The following is a 16483-nucleotide window of genomic DNA, read 5'->3' on the forward strand; positions in this document are numbered from 1 at the left end:
CCTACTCTTATCCCCTAACTTATCTTCCTCTCCTTCTCCTTTCTTCCATCCCTTTCTCTCCTTCACCTCCTCTATCTTCCCTCCTATTCCTCTCTTCTTTCTTTCTTCCTTGTTGTATATTATTTCCCTTGTTTGGTATCCGAGCAACTCCAATCTTCTGATAATATATACTTTCTTTTCAATTTCTTTTTTATTTAACCAATCCATCATTTCATGATTGTACATTTATATCTATAATCTTCTCTTCTTCATCCCCTCCCCCTTTCACATCTATTTTGGTGATATCTGGGTTTCTATTTCTTCATTACCATTTTCTCATTTATTTTCCATTTATTAACATTTTTTATCTATTTATTGTCATTTATTTCTGTCTCTTTTCTAACCATACATAAAATCTTTCCCATGTATTGAAATACACCGATTCCTCTTTATCTTTTATTCTTAAAGTTAATCTATTCATTTCTGCACAATCTAAGATCTTTTTTATTACTTCACCTTCTGATGGGATTGTTTCTAACTTCCAATCTTGCGCAAATACAAGTCTTGCTGCTGTTATTACATGGATAATTAAATACATTTCTTCTTTTCTAGATCTTTCTGGAAAAATACCCAATAAGAAAATTTCTGGCTTTAATTCAATGGATTTGTGTAGCATTTCCTTTAACCATGTCTGTATTCTAAACCAATATTTTTTTGCTTCTATATATGTCCACCACATATGATAATATGACCCCGACAAATTCGAGCATTTCCAACATTTAGCTGATTTATCTTTAAACATTTTTGCTAGCCTTTCTGGTGGAATGTGCCATCTATAAAACATTTTATATAAGTTTTCTTTATATGCCATTGCCATTGTCAATTAATAATTCCTTTCCCATAGTTGTTGCCATTTCTCTAATTCTATTGCACAACCAAAAATTTTTGCCCAAGTTATCATTGTCTCTTTTACTTCTTCATCTTCTAATCTAACTTGCAATAAGTAAATTATACAATTTTTAATCATTTTTTCATCCTTTCCAGTCAGTATCTGATCCAACTCTGATTCCCCCAAATTAAAACCATATTGTTTCAAGTCTTTATCATATCTTGATTGTATTTGCAATCTTGTGTACCAATCAGTCTCAATCCCTTGTTTTTCTAATTCTTGCTTCTGTTTTAACTCTCCCTTCTCAGTTAAAATGTCTTTATAACATACAATATTGTTCATATTAATCATATTTGGATGTGTCAACGCTTCTATTGTTGAAAGCCACATTGGTATTTGCATGTAGTGTTTTTCTTTCACTCTCTCCCATATTGTTAACAAGCATTTCTTACACAATGTCTCTGAAAATATTCATGTATCCTATCTTTGCCATACCATAAGAAAGCATGCCAACCTAGTTGCAAATCATGTCCTTCCAAAGTCAATAATCTTGTATTTCTCAATAAAATCCATTCTGTAACCCAGGTTAACATCGCTGCTTGGTGATAAAGTTCCCAGTTTGGTAGGCCAAATCCTCCTTCTAGTCTTAGAGTCTTGAAGAAGTTTAATATTAATTCTTGCTTTTTTTCATTGCCATATATATTTCCATAACATTTTATTCAAAGTCTCAAAATATTTCTTCTCCAATTTTATCGGAATTGTTTGAAAGAAAAACAGAATTCTTGGCAGTATATTAATTTTAATTAACGCTATTCTTCCCATTAACGATAGTTGCAGATTTTTCCATTTTTCCAAATCTATTTCAATTTGGTTCCTCAATTTATAGTAGTTATCTTCCTTCAATGTAATACATCTTGAAGTTAATTGAATGCCCAGATATCTCATTTTCTTCACTATTTGAATATCTTAGTTCTGCGTTAGTTGCTTCTTTTGTTTTTCTCTCATGTTTTTGACTATAATGTTAGTTTTATCTTTATTTATTTTCAATCCAACTACCTCTCCATATCCCTCTATTTGTTGCATTAACTTTAAACCCGTTTCCATTGGTTCATCCATAATGAATACTAAATCATCCGCAAATGCTTGTAGCTTGAATTCTTCTTTTTAAATTTTCATTCCTTTTATTTCTTTATCTTGTCTTATTTTTCTATTTAAAACCTATAATGTCAAGATAAATAACAATGGAGATAACGGACACCCTTGTCTAGTTCCTTTTCTGATATCTACTTTTCTGTCATTTCGCCATTTATTATTACCTTTGCCGATTGATCTTTATATATAGTCTTAACCATGTTTACAAATCTATCTCCAAAATCCATCTTTTGTAATTGTGTAGTCATAAGTTCCCAATTCACATTATCAAATGCCTTCTACGCATCTAAAAATAACAACGCCATTTGTTTTTCTGGTTGAGCTTTATAATATTCCGATGTATCCAATATAATTCGTATATTATCTCTAATTTGTCTTTTAGGTAGAAAACCATTTTGATCTGAATGTATAAATTCATTCAACAACCTTTTCAGTCTTTCCGCCATAATTGATGAAAATATTTTATAATCTGCATTTAATAATGAAATTGGTCTATAATTCTTTATTTATTGCATGTCTGATTCTTCCTTTAGTATAAGAGTTATATATGCCTCCACCCATGACTTCGGTGCCTTGACTTCTATTAGTAAATCATTGAATACTTGTAGCATTTTATCACTTAATACATCTTGCAATTCTTTATACAATTCTGCTGGTAATCTATCTGGCCCCGGGGTTTTCCCATTCTTTTGTCTTTTAATCCCCTCTATCAATTATAGTATAGTTTCCTGTAATATTCCTCAATTATTTTTTTCTTTTCCTCGTTTCGATAGCATATCTTTTCGTCTTGGTTTAATAGTTGTGTTATTAATTTATTTTCTTTTTCTTTTTTCATTTTGTATGCCAACCCACCTTTCTGGTTTATTTGTGTTTTCAAAAAAAATTGCTTTGTTGATTTTATTTTTCTTGCCAAATCTTCATTTTCAATTAGTTTCAGTTTGTGTTCTTTCAAGTCCATTAAGTTTTTAATTTTTTTGTTTTGTGGATTTTTTTGTAAATCTTTTTCTAATTTCTTATATTCCTGCTCTATTTTCCTTTGTATTTGTTTATTCTGTTTATTTCTTTTCCCTGCATAAGTCATTGCCAAACCTCTTATATATGCTTTAGTGGTGTTCCATACATTTTGCAATGATGTATCTTCTTTTCTATTCTCTTTGAAAAAAAATGTTAATTCTTTTTCCATGTATTGTATAAAGTCTTTTTCATTTAATAAACTTTGATTTAATGACCATCTCTTTTTTTTTTTTTTTTTGGCCTTTCCATACCATCATTATCGGGTTGTGGTCTGCCATATATTTGTCTCTATCTCAATCTTGTCTATCTTAGATATTAAAGCTGTAGACATCCATATCATATCTATTCTTGACCATGACGTATACCTAATTGAATAAAATGTATATTGCGTTTCTTTTAAATTTCTCTTTCTCCAAGCATCTTGTAGACTTAATTCATCTACCATTGTGTAGAATGTTTTCGGAAGTATTTTCCTTGATTTTTTATCATTTTTGTAGATTTATAGTCCAGTTCATTATCCACTATTGCGTTATAATCCCCATTATACAAATATTTTCATATTCATATTCTAATACTTTTCTATATAATTTTGCTTAAAATTCTTCTTGATTATTATTCGGAGCATATATTTCTACAAGTAATATTTTTTTATAATTCATTACAATTTCTACCATTAACACTCTTCCCTCATCATCTTCAAATATTTGTTTGGATTGAATTTTCTGTCTGATAGAAAATACCACACCACTTTTACTTTGAGAAACCAATGTTGCATAAAACTTCCCTAATTTTGTTTTTCCAAAAAAAATTTATGTTGTTTTCTAATATGAACTTCTTGTAAACATACAATTTCTAATTTTAGCTTTTCTAATTTGTTAAACATTTTCCTTCTTTTTATTGCCGAATTTAGTCCATTTATTTTCAAAGATATTGCTTTAATTTCTTCCTCCATTTCTTATTTATTTACTTGTGCTGTTGATTTAGTCACTCTTATCTCTCTCTGTTCTCCAATTTCTTTTGGTCTAGCTCCTTCTCTTATTACTTTCTCTTCTTGTTCTGTAGTCATCTCCCTGACTGCTCTTTCTTTTCCTCTTGTTGTCGATCTCTCCTTTCTTCTCTCAATCTCTCTTGTTCTTGAAGACCTATATGTTGTTCATAAAATCTCTCTGCTTTTTCTATTGAATCTAATCTGAATGTTTGCTCTTGCCAATTCACCAATCTTCCTTCTGGAATTAGCCACTTGAAATTTATCCCTCTTTTTATCAGACATTTTGTGAGAAATTGGTATTCTCTTCTCAGGTCTCTCACTCTTCTTGGGATTTGTTTCAGTGCCACCACTTCTCTCCCTTTGTGTTTTATCGTTGTATTTCTCATCATTTGCAATATCTCTGTTCTCAAAGTTTTCTTCGTAAATCTAACATGAATTTCTCTGGGTAGATTATTTCTCATCACATATCTTGTATATAATAATAATAATAATAATAATAATAATAATAATAATAATAATAATAATAATAATAATAATAATAATAATAATAATAATAATAATTTAATTTTTATACCGCCCTTCTCCCGAAGGACTCAGGGCGGTGAACAGCCAAGTAAAACAATACAATATATTACAATAAAAACTATTTAAAAAACTTATTCCATATGGCCTAAATTTAAATGTAAAATACATAATATAAAAATAAACCCCATTTAAAAACGAATTAAAAACCCCTATTTACATATATACTCTATATGTCTCATCAATTCCATTTAGAATTATTTAACATAACATAACATAACAACAGAGTTGGAAGGGACCTTGGAGGCCTTCTAGTCCAACCCCCTGCCTAGGCAGGAACCCTACACTATCTCAGTCAGATGGTTATCCAACATTTTCTTAAAAATTTCCAGTGTTGGAGCATTCACAACTTCTGGAGGAAAGTTGTTCCACTTATTAATTGTTCTAACTGTCAGGAAATTTCTCCTTAGTTCTAAGTTGCTTCTTTCTTTGATCAGTTTCCATCCATTGCTTCTTGTTCTACCCTCAGGTGCTTTGGAGAACAGCCCGACTCCCTCTTCTTTGTGGCAACCCCTTGGAACAGCTATCATGTCTCCCCTAGTCCTTCTTTTTATTAAACTAGACATACCCAGTTCCTGCAACCGTTCTTCATATGTTTTAGCCTCCAGTCCTCTAATCATCTTTGTTGCTCTTCTCTGCACTCTTTCTAGAGACTCAACATCTTTTTTACATCGTGGAGACCAAAACTGGATGCAATATTCCAAGTGTGGCCTTACCAAGGCATTATAAAGTTTATTTACTTTCTTCCATCACTACTGCTAATATCTCTGCTATCTTCTCTGGTAGATTTTCTCCCTTTTCCTCTCAATATTTTGAAATCTTAAATAATAGTCAGCCTTGTCCATTTCAAGGGTTATAATTGTTTTTTCCTGATTTTTATCGGTGGTTGTGAGTCTACAATCCATCTCTTCCACTTTTTTCTCCGTTACCTCTGCTTTTTCTTCCACTAGTTGCAATTGTTGTTCATTTTTTTCCTATTATCTCTTTAACTTCTTTCAATTCTCCCTCCATTCTTTCTAGACCTTTCTTAAGATCTTCACATATGTTCTGTAACATATTTTTAAAATCCATATTAATTTTCTCTTGTAATGTAGATTCTGTTGTCTTTGTTGTTATTGATGGTGATGATAAATGTTGTGTTGCTTTCTTTCCCTTATCAATCTTGTCTCTTCAACTCACCACACTCCATTTGTAATCCAAATAGTTCAATTCTCGAGTTTCAACTATTTCTTTATTTAAATTCCAAGTTCAAATTCCAAAACTGCTCTCAAAATCCTCCAGCTCTTCAGGTTCTTGAGACCTTAATCCACACGTTTATCTAAAAATATCCAAAGCTAACCAACAACCACCCAAAAAACCGAAGCAAAAGAAAAAAGAATTAAAAAAGAAAAAGAAAGGGAAAAAAGGAAAAAGCCAAATTGAGACAAAAAAATAAAAATTCACCAGTTTCAAAGTTCCAGAATTTCAAGGTTTCAAAGTATCCAATCACTCAGTATATGTAGAAAAAATATAAATTATCTTCTCCAAAAAGAAAAAATTGCAAAGAGAAAAATAGAGAAAAATGGAAAAAAAAGAGAAAAAACAAAATCCAAAAGTAAAAATAAAAATTATACCAATCGCACACACACACACACACACACACACACACACACACACACACACAGAAGAAAAGGGAAAAAAAATAATCCAAAAGGAGAAAGCCAGGGGGGAAAAAATATCAGTATTCCAAAGTCTTCTGACAGGAGAAGGGGAGAGAAAAAAGCAAAAAGCAAAACAAGTAGCTTAATATACAAATAGTTTACAAAAACTTTCAGTCTTCTTTTTCTCCTCCTCCTGTTACAAAATCACACAACCACTTCTTATCAACAACTTCTTGCCATTTTCCAAAGCAATGTCCAAGGTCGCTCTGTTTTCATCTTCTATACAATACTCCCATTTAATTTCTCTATCGCTACTAGTTGGCAGTGCTGCTTATTTAAAAGTCTTTCTTCTTTCCACTTTAAACTTTCAAAGCCGAAATTTAAATTTTAAATAGCAATACCTAAAGATTCATTAGCCCTACAAAGTCTCTTTGGCCAATCTGTTTTCAATCCATTAAATTTGCTTTAAATTTACTGTGATTAGTCTTTAATTAGTTTTTATTTCTGGCTTCCGCTCTTCCGCCACTGTTCTGGAAGTGGGAGGTAGTCTTATTTCTCTGCCTCCCTTCTCCCCTTTGCCATAACTTCTCAAAAAACTTTTTAAAGTTTGAGAGATGAATATATAAAAAGAATCTTGTTTTCAAGACTTCCGTTTCTCACCCAGATGATCGCCTTGCTCTCTTTCTTTCCTCCTTCCATGTGGCTGCTCCGGCTTTTGACAGCTCCTAATGGCTGTCTTCCTTCGCTGCTGGGTCAAAAGCAAATACCGACGCTCCAGGGAATTTGCAGCTTCCCTGTTCACACCAGCCTGTGCCCCGTTCTTCGGTGTCTCTACAAGACAGCTATGACCCCCTGGGGAGTCCCCTAAACAGCTGGGATATCAGCGTTCTTCAGGAGCCCCTGAATCCACGCTGTGCCGCCTTTGCTGGCCCCACCCCCTCTCTGTGAAGTTATTTTCTTAATGCCTGTCATGACATGCAACTGTAATGGGTGTGCTCAATTACAGTTATAAGTTGAGGCACATTTATCTTTCATTTTTCATTAGGCAAAGGTTTTATTAAATCCCAGCAAATTGTGAATAGTCTTTAAAAATCATTTCATTTTCCTATTAAATATTTGTGCAATGACCAGGGGGCAACAAGTAGAATGGAATATGAAATAATTGATTCAGAATTGGGGAAAGTATATGAAGGTTGTGTACTTTCACCTAATTTATTTAATGTATAGGATGATAAATGCTACATTAGAAATAGAAATAGCAATTAAAACCACTGTGATCCAGCTTTAGATTTGTTGATGACACCACTTTTTTGGTTGGAAGTAAGAGGTATTTCAGGAATCTTATGTTGAAAGGAAAAAAAACTTTTAAAAATGGTCTCAATATTTTTTGGGAGGGGCTTGAAGAGCCCTAATTTGTCAATAGTCAGTGCCAACCCCAAGCAATAGGTTGGCACTGACTATTGGCAACAAGAAGAGTTTTAATAGACTCTGATCCTTAAAAACCTTGGGTATGGCTTCTAAGAATCTTTGAAAAAAATGACAAAATTTTGGCAGTGGTTTGCTCTTCAAGCTTGTTTCAATTTAGTTTCTGAACGTTTTATTATCAGACTAGGTAACATCAGTAGCAGAATTTTCTTGTCCTATTTTCCTTAGCTTGTAAAGATCTAGTGTACCAGTGTGGTCAGTTGGTCGTTTGATTGGTTGATCATTTGGACTTTGGAGCTATATTTTAATTGTGAGCACTAATTGGTTCTCTTGTAGATTGGTTGTTCGAATGGTCTGGTCTCTAGATAAATGTGCTTGTTAATAGTTCCTTTGGTAGAATACAAGGCTTCAATAAATTCACATGTGTGGCGGGAGCTGGCCAATGATTTTTGTTCCTTCCCAATCAAACTGCTATTGTTCATTATGAATGTGGTTTGAAATTAGGGATTTTGGGTCATGCTGTTTAACTGCTAGTTTATGTTAATGAACCCTTTCTGTTTGTCCCACAGAATAGAATTGGTTACAATCATTGCAATTGATTTTTTATACTATGTTGCTGTTGTTTTCCTTCTGTATTTTGACTTTGACTTTAGACCAGTGGTTACCAACTGGTGGTCTGCGAACCACTGATGGTCCATGGGAAAATTTTGGTAATCCGCAGAAAAATTATTAACATTTTTTTATATTGTGCTAAATACTATTTATCTTGGACTTCCGGTGGCGCCGTAGGCGTTGGAGACGGTCCTTTTGGACCGTCAGCCCCGCGATCTCATTAAAGTCGTTCAGACAGCGTACATCAGCTGTCTGACGACTTGGAAACCTTTCTCTCGGGAGAAAAGGGAAAGATGACCTGCCAGGTGGAGGTAGAGCCCCCTGAGAGGCCCAGAAAAAATTCTAGGGGCTCGAAGGGTGAGAGCTCCCTATTTAAGCTGGCAAAAGATCCAGATCCGGGATACCTCTGCATTAATCTATTAATGCAGAACAAAATGCCGGGACCATCTCTGCTATCAAGATGAAGATTAAATCCTAATTTACTTTAAGCAAATAGAGCAATGGCAGGAGGACAGGCTGATGTAAGCACCAGACCTCAACTCGATCTTTGAACGGTATTTGAGGAGAAAGGAAATGGCACCTCTGCTTAATAGGGCATGAAAGTGAAAGTCAAGGAAGTTCTCGTTAGTATCATTAGTGCCCTTAACTCTGTTTAAACTTGCTGGATTTTATATTTATGTGAAGAAATGTTAAAGAGAAAAGTTGAAGGTCTACAGAATTGATTTATCCAACGCAAATAAGGAGTTTATGAACAGATTTGACTTTGTTACAAAGTACAAAGTTTAAATAAGATGGCTTTTATGCAATTAAAGCCTGCTGTTTCTAAGGAAACTGGTGCCACATTAGTTCAAATATATAAATTACAAGAAGAGTTGAAGGAATTTCTAAAGGCTCGAATTTTTGCTATAGACCAAAAGTTTAAGGAAATTGAAGAGAAAGTAATAAAAATTAGACACTCTTGCAGTTCAGGACGAAGATATAAAAGAAGATACGCTGGCAGCATTTAAAAGTTTTCTTGAATATACGAGAGAGTTGAAGAAGTTAATCAAATTAATTTGGACTTAAAAAATAAAATAGAGGAGCTTCAGACCAAGGTAGAGATTGCAGATGAAGAACGGGTTTTGTTGCAATATAGAGTAATGGAATCTGCATTGAGAGTGAGAGGTTTGAAAGAAAATAAGTGAGAGAATTTAAAAGATGTTTTTGCAGAGGCTTTTGCACAGATGATTGGACAGAAACCTGTAGATTTTAAAACGCAAATTGAAAAAAATCTATCGTGTTAATTCATGGGTTGCAAGAGAAAGACAGTTACCAAGAGATGCAGTGATTTATTTTACAACTAGGAAGATTAGGACTGAGATTTTACAAGCTTCTTATAAAAATAAAACTCAAATATTAGGACAAGAGGTACTAGTGCTAGAAGAAATTCCCTTTAAAATTTTAAGAAATAGAAAAGAGTTTGCTTTTTTGGTGGATGAATTTAGAAATCGTCAGATACAGTTTAGATGGGATGTTCCAGCTGGATTAACAATAAACTATGCAGGAGAGAAACATTGACTTAATACAGTGTTTAAAGCAAGAGATTTTTATACTAACGTATTAAAGGCTGGAACTCCACCACAGCTGAAGCTAAAATGGGAAGAGAAGTAGAAGTGGTTAAAAAGTGTGAGAAGGTAGCAAAGCAAATAACAATCTAAAGTAGAGGCTGTGACTAAGGAGGAAGAAAGGTTGAAAGCAGCAGAGGAAGAGCAAAGAATGATTATAATTACTAAACGTAAAGAACAAGGAGTAGAGAAGCAACAATTTCAAACGAAAAGAGTTTCTTTTTATGGGAAAGGGTAAATCACAAGCAAAATTTTTGGATATAAAAAGTAGAAAGGATACTTTATATTTGCCTTTAGTAAATAGTTAATTAGATAAGTATAAAATTCAAGGAAAATTTTTTTTATATATAAAATATTTTATGGATGGTATTTGGAAATTAAATTGGGGTGTACTTGTTTTAATCTTAAATGTGGGGTGTACTTGTTTTAATCTTAAAAGTTAAATGTGGGAGATATATTGATGTTATTTTATTATATATGGTAGATTTAGTTATGTTGGACAAAAATTGATGTTGGGTGATATAAAGTGTTGGGAAAAAATTAAAAAAGAAATGGAATTGGTTAAGGTTTGTATGATAAAGGTTATAAAATATTTTGTAATTTATTGTGATGAAAATATAGGGGGAGAAAAAAATGGGTTAAATGTTAATTTTATATAAGTTAAAAAGTTAAGAGAGAAGATTTTATAAAATTTTAAAGTTTGGTTGATTATATAAAAAATTAGAAGAAGATAATGTTTATTTAGTAAATGATGTTATTGGGTATAATTAAGGATTGGTAATAGGGATTAAACTGATTTTAAATTTAATAGATTAATGTTAGTGTAACATTGGAAGATGGAATATTTGCTTATTATCAAAGATTGGACGTTAAAAGTACTGAACTTGTTGGAAGTGGCGGAAATTTCAGTGTACTTGAATGAATACCCACAAGAAAATATACTGGAATGAAGAAGATGGACTGACTGCATTTAGAACAATTACTGGATGAAGAAACATCAAATATCTTATGAATGAACATTTCCTTTTCTTTAATACGGAGAAGGAGAGTTGAGGTTATAGGGGAGGGATGGGAATTTATGGATAATTAGTGTATTCTAGCTTATGTCTGTTAGATCTTATACCCTGTATTTTGCTCTGGGAAGTCCGGGGGTGGATGGGTGAAGGTGGGTGAGGGGAGGGGATTGGGATGTAATGAAAAAATTCTTTGTAAAAGTCTTTAATAAAAAAAATACTATTTATCTTTTAAAAATACTATATTAGTGGTTCGCGGGATTTAAAATTACGAATTTAGTAGTCCCTGAAGTATGAAAGGTTATTGACCCTTGCTTTAGATAGCTTTTTTCTGAGTGTAAATATGGGTTTGTGAACTATGCAATGTGTTTTGGCTCTGAAAAGGGTCTGTATGCAGCTCTTCTTGTGTGCAGAGGAGTGGTTGCTTGTGAAATTTAGAATTTGGTCTGTGTGCGTGGTTGTTAATTTGCCACTATTTTGTCTCGTGTCAATATCTAGGAAGGGGAGTCATTGTTCTTTTTCTTCCTCACATGTAAAACTGATTACATTTATTGAAGCCTAGTATTCTATCAAAGGCGTAATTAACAAATATATTGATCTAGATCCATCGTATGAATACATAAGAAACCAGATCATTCAAACGACCAATCAACAATAGAACCTATCAGCTGCTCAGAATTTAAATATAGTTCCAAATGAACAACCAATTAAATGACCAACTGACCACACTGGCACACAAGACATTTATAAGCTAAGGAGAATAGAACAAGAAAATCCTGCTGCTGATGTTACCTAGTCTGATAATGAAACATTCAGAAACTAAATTGAAACAAGCTTGAAGAGCAAAACTGCCAAAATCTAAAACCCAAACTACAAGTATTTTCTATTATTTGAAAATGACATAATATCTTTTAGTGCTGAAGGAAAACAGTTATAAACTGTAAGTAGAATAATCAGATTGCAGATAAATAAATGAGAAGTAATTCTTTGTCAGAATTGCATCTACCTTTAAAGTGGGGACCCCATTATTGAAAAAAAATATTTAGAACGTAGTCATGTCATTATATAACACAGCATGATAATTTACATTTTTCTCAAAATGCAGAAATTGTAATAGATGCGTTTAGCTGCAGCAGATATTAAGTACCAATTAGTTTGACTGATTCCTTACTTAATCTTCATAGTTGTAGCCAGACATAAATGGTTTCCTATGTGGTGTTTTTTTTTTTAACCTAAATTGTTTAATCTCTCTTCATTTACTTTAAGGTACACCTCTATATGCAGCTCATTTCCGCCCAGGGCAGTACGTGGACGTCACTGCTAAAACGTCAGTTCCAACTCTATTTTTTAATGTCCTAAAGTTTTAAGTACAATTTAATTAGCTTTTCTTGGAAGTCTCCTCTATTTTTAATTAAGCTATTGATAGGTTGCTCTTCAAACATTCCTAATTGATTTGATTAAAATGTATATAAAATACACTAATGAGTTTTTATAAATATTATAATAAATCTGCTGCTGGAAATCACTTTTTTTTTTCTACTCTAAGACAAAATGGTGCTGAATTAGTTCTGGGATGGTTTGTCAGTAGAGTAAGGCAGCTTCAATTACAGCACTGAAAAATAAAGCAAGGTGGTTTATCTCCTTTCTCTCATTATATAGCTTATTAATACTATTTCAAATAATGGTTCTTGTTTTTGAAACAGACTTTGTAGTATAAGTAGAATTAAAAATTAACAAGTCTGATCTATAAAGCATTTTTTTCTACTATGCTGATACTTTATTCATAAAATTCTTTTCCATTCCCCTGCCTGCCATCTTGGTACTTCGGATTTTAGAAATACATTTTCTAAATACATTTTGGGTTGTTTTACTTTGAACACATTACTGATTCTAAATTGGTACCAAAAAAAATCCATGTATCAAGAAGAGAAGGATTATGCCTTTCTGTTTTGGTGGCGGTGGTCATTCAAATCAACCTTGACTGCCAATAACTACAAGGGCAAGTCTCTGCAATTTTCTTGGCAATATTTTTTGGGGGGGAACTAGTTTGTCATTGCTCTTTTTCTAAGATTGAGAGAGTAATTGACCCAAAGTCATTTAGTTTCTATGCTTTCAACTGTTATAACAAATTGGCTGTCATTCTGGTTCTTTCTCCAGATGTATATATAGGGATTTTAGTTTCTGTTGTGTTTAAAAAACAACAACAGAATTTACTTAAATGCCCTACCACTATAGTATGATTTATAAGTCAGTACCTTTGTTTTGAAATGACACAACTAAGAATTAGATATTTATTGTATCACTAAGTTTAAGCCTGTTGTATTTGTTCAATTTTGTCTTTATTATCTGATTTCTTTTTTTCATCTTTGTAACTTACCAGTGGTAGAAAGTAAGAGGACCACTGTATTTATTAGCATTAGGGTAAGTTTTTTGTCTGTTACCTAACTAGTAGAATGATGACCTCCTTAGTTAGATAAATTATTCAGATTCCTTAGCTTTACTAGGAAAAGCACGGTATTTTATTATGGAAAAAGCTCAAGCAGATTGTCATTCAAAGCATTATATATTTAACTTTTTTTTTAACATCAGAGTTAGTTTCATGTTCAGTATGGAAAAATAGAATTCCACATGTAAAGAAATATGTGGACATTATGTCTAGTGAAATAGAGCATGTAAATGCAGGACTTATTCCAAATATAAGGAGAATAAAGATGAAAAAGTGTCTAAAAGGTCTGAATGTATTACTTTTCATTGCCTAATTTTTCATCATGTGAAAAATATGTCCATGCAATAAATGTATTACATTGAAAAGATCCATAAGAGAGGCAGTGTATGTACCACAATAATAACCAACAATCTGCAAGCTATTAAGAGCTGAAGCTTTTCATTTCCGTATTCTTAGAAGTTGTTAAAACCTGAAGCAGACACAGAAAGAAAAATGGTTCTAGGAGTGCTGCCACTTGTATGTGTGCAATTTGTGTGTTGAAATTGCTTTTCGATTTTATCCCATCAAAGGCACTATTTGTGAACTATGTGGATAATTCCCATCTTTGCTGTTTTATAAAAAAGGGCATCTAGATAAAAATACTGAAATGGACACTTAGTTCTTTGTCAGGGATTATATTGCTTGATTGAACTTGACAGAGATATGGTCAACAATCCAAGAATAAATGTTGTTGCTTCATGTTTTGGCTTCCTCTAAACATTTCTCTTTTATATATATACATATTTCTTTAAAATAGCTTGTTGTTCACAAAACATATTTAATTGATTCATACAGAATTGGTATATTGTGAAAAATTCAGGTTTTCAATCTTCATTGCTAATTCTACAAGAGATTGATATGAACTTCAAAAGCTCCAGGGATTAGGATGTGTGTCCTAATAGGATGTGTGTGTGCGCGCGTGCATTCCACCTTGATGTGGAATGCACGCGCGCACACACACATCCTATTTTCAGACTCAAACACCCAGATTGTGCTGCCACGGATTTGTCTTTTATTTTTCCTTTTATGAACTCAGACCATAGATGGGAGTTTCTAAAAAAGGAGATACTAAAAGCAAAATTGGAAACATTTCCAATAAGACAAAAAGGGTAGCAGAAGATATTTGGCAATATAAATCTAGAGAATATCAGGAAAACTAAAATTTAGCATGACCTGAAGCAGAGATAGATGCTAGGATTCACTCAATCAATCAATCAATCAATCAATCAGTTTATTACAGTCTTAGACCAGAGACCAGAACAAAAAAAAATGCTTAGTAAATATACAATTAAAAATTCTAGTGTAAAATAATAAATAACAACTGAAATCTATAATAAAATCCAGTCTATCAATTATACATGGTCTATACTAAAATTACAATCCATAAACTGTGTGGCCTATTGTAGGTTCAATGCTAAAAGGGAAAAGACTAAGCAATGCAAAGGATTTGCCACATTTGTTCTATAACATAACTATGGTGAAGAAGACACGTATTTGCAATGAAACCCCAGTGCTGCTGCACAGAATCTGGCCACCTGTGCTGAAGTTAGGGACCGTTCATCCTTAAGTAGCCACTGAAGTTAGGTAGTATCGGAATGGCCAGAATACCTAGCAGTTATTGGTAGAATATATTTTTTCCTAATCTCTGTGTGTAAAAGAAACATCTAAGGAGCATGTGACCCACACCTCTCCTGAGCCTCAGGAACAGAGTCTCCGTCAATGGTATCCTTTTATACTTGCCGTACAGGATGGCAACAGAAGCGCATGGCACCTTGTGAGCAAAAATGCTTTCCAGTGGTTTGCTGACACCAACTGACTAAGATAGCTGGCAGGAGTGACAACACATCTAATGTCATCTGGAGCCAGAAACAGCAGAGCTTTCCCTAAGTCCCACCTGCCTCTCGATGTCCTCCACCCTTTGTCGCAAGGTTTGCCTTACTAGGTCGTAGTCCATCTTGAGTATTGAAGCTAGGGAGAAGCCTGGTTTGGCAAAGTTGGACTCAACAGCCTTGACCTTGCAGAAGGAAGTTAAGGTTTAGCCAGAGATTTAAGGGCTCTATACAGATTCTTGCTTCGACTTTGTCAATCCTGTCTCCAGGCGCAGAAGTGAATTTGAGGCACAATGCGGCATCTGGAGAGTTGATCTAATGAATTTGGGTTGAACTTTTTCTAATGGTGTAAAACATGAAGGTGATGGTCTGAGCAAGGTCCCATAAAGATGCTGTGTTAGTGATTTGGCCAGAAAAAACTGAATTGAGGCAGGGACATAGTATCCTCCCTTTATGCATAAAAATTTAACGATGGCGTTTGCTGATCTTTGGCCCAAGGAAGCTGCATATTTTGCATGTGCTTTTCTTGAACCATTGGCCTGAATGACCAACCCCCAGATATTTGAAGGTGATTACCTGCTCTATTTTGTGGCCATTTAGATACCATGAAAAAAGTTTTGGCCTTTTGGCAAAGACCATGATCTTTGTTTCTCATAATTTATGTCCAGTTTATTGTAATTACAATACAGGACAAGAGCTTTTAAGGCCTACTGTTATCCTGGAGAGGGTCACAGCATCATCTGCATAGAGCAGGAGGGCAATACTTTGATCACCTATTTTGGGGGGATGTTAATTTGGTTTGTTTAGCCATTTTACCATGTCATTCATATAGTAGTTGAAAAGCAAGGGGGCCAAAATACACCCCTTTTGAATTTTAACTGACTTCGAGTGGGATGAATATTACACCTCACCTTGAGGGATGTTTTAATATGTAGGGCACATAATAGATGAAGAAGCCTGTGGTTGATTGAGGTATCTTCCAGTTTCTCCCATAGCTTAGTCCTGGTAACGGTTTTGTTCTGTTTCCCTCCCCCAATACTCCCAACAAAGAGTCAGTCAAAGGCCTCTTCTAATTTATTTACATTTGGCTAAATTCCTTCTGGCACAGAGATGTCTCCCCACACGCCTGCCAAAATCCCTGGAGATAATCAGAAAATTATAGATAAAGCATGATTCACTCACAAACAGATTCTTCTCAGTTTGCCCGCGCAATTTCACTGCTTTGTCCAAGACAAAAAGCCAGGAAGTTCTGCCTCCTGCTTTTATAGCCT

The 16483-nt window shown here is 33.6% G+C and overlaps 2 protein-coding genes across 3 annotated transcripts in view; one reads left to right on the top strand and one right to left on the bottom strand.

Moving 5' to 3' along the window:
* The window catches only part of LOC131198914 (uncharacterized), a 165593-nt gene that overhangs the window by 15581 nt on the left and 133529 nt on the right, over nt 1–16483 (bottom strand). The window lies entirely within an intron of this gene.
* The window catches only part of MRPL3 (mitochondrial ribosomal protein L3), a 65300-nt gene that overhangs the window by 13065 nt on the left and 35752 nt on the right, over nt 1–16483 (top strand). For both annotated transcript variants that reach the window (XR_009155189.1, XM_058184188.1), the window contains exon 6: nt 12165–12225. Coding sequence is in view for 1 of the 2 variants with exons in the window: in XM_058184188.1 (XP_058040171.1) it covers nt 12165–12225 (61 nt within the window). In the remaining variant the exon portion in view is untranslated. The remainder of the gene's footprint in view (nt 1–12164; nt 12226–16483) is intronic.

This window comes from Ahaetulla prasina, chromosome 4 (assembly GCF_028640845.1).
Source record: "Ahaetulla prasina isolate Xishuangbanna chromosome 4, ASM2864084v1, whole genome shotgun sequence".
Classification (NCBI taxonomy): domain Eukaryota; kingdom Metazoa; phylum Chordata; class Lepidosauria; order Squamata; family Colubridae; genus Ahaetulla; species Ahaetulla prasina.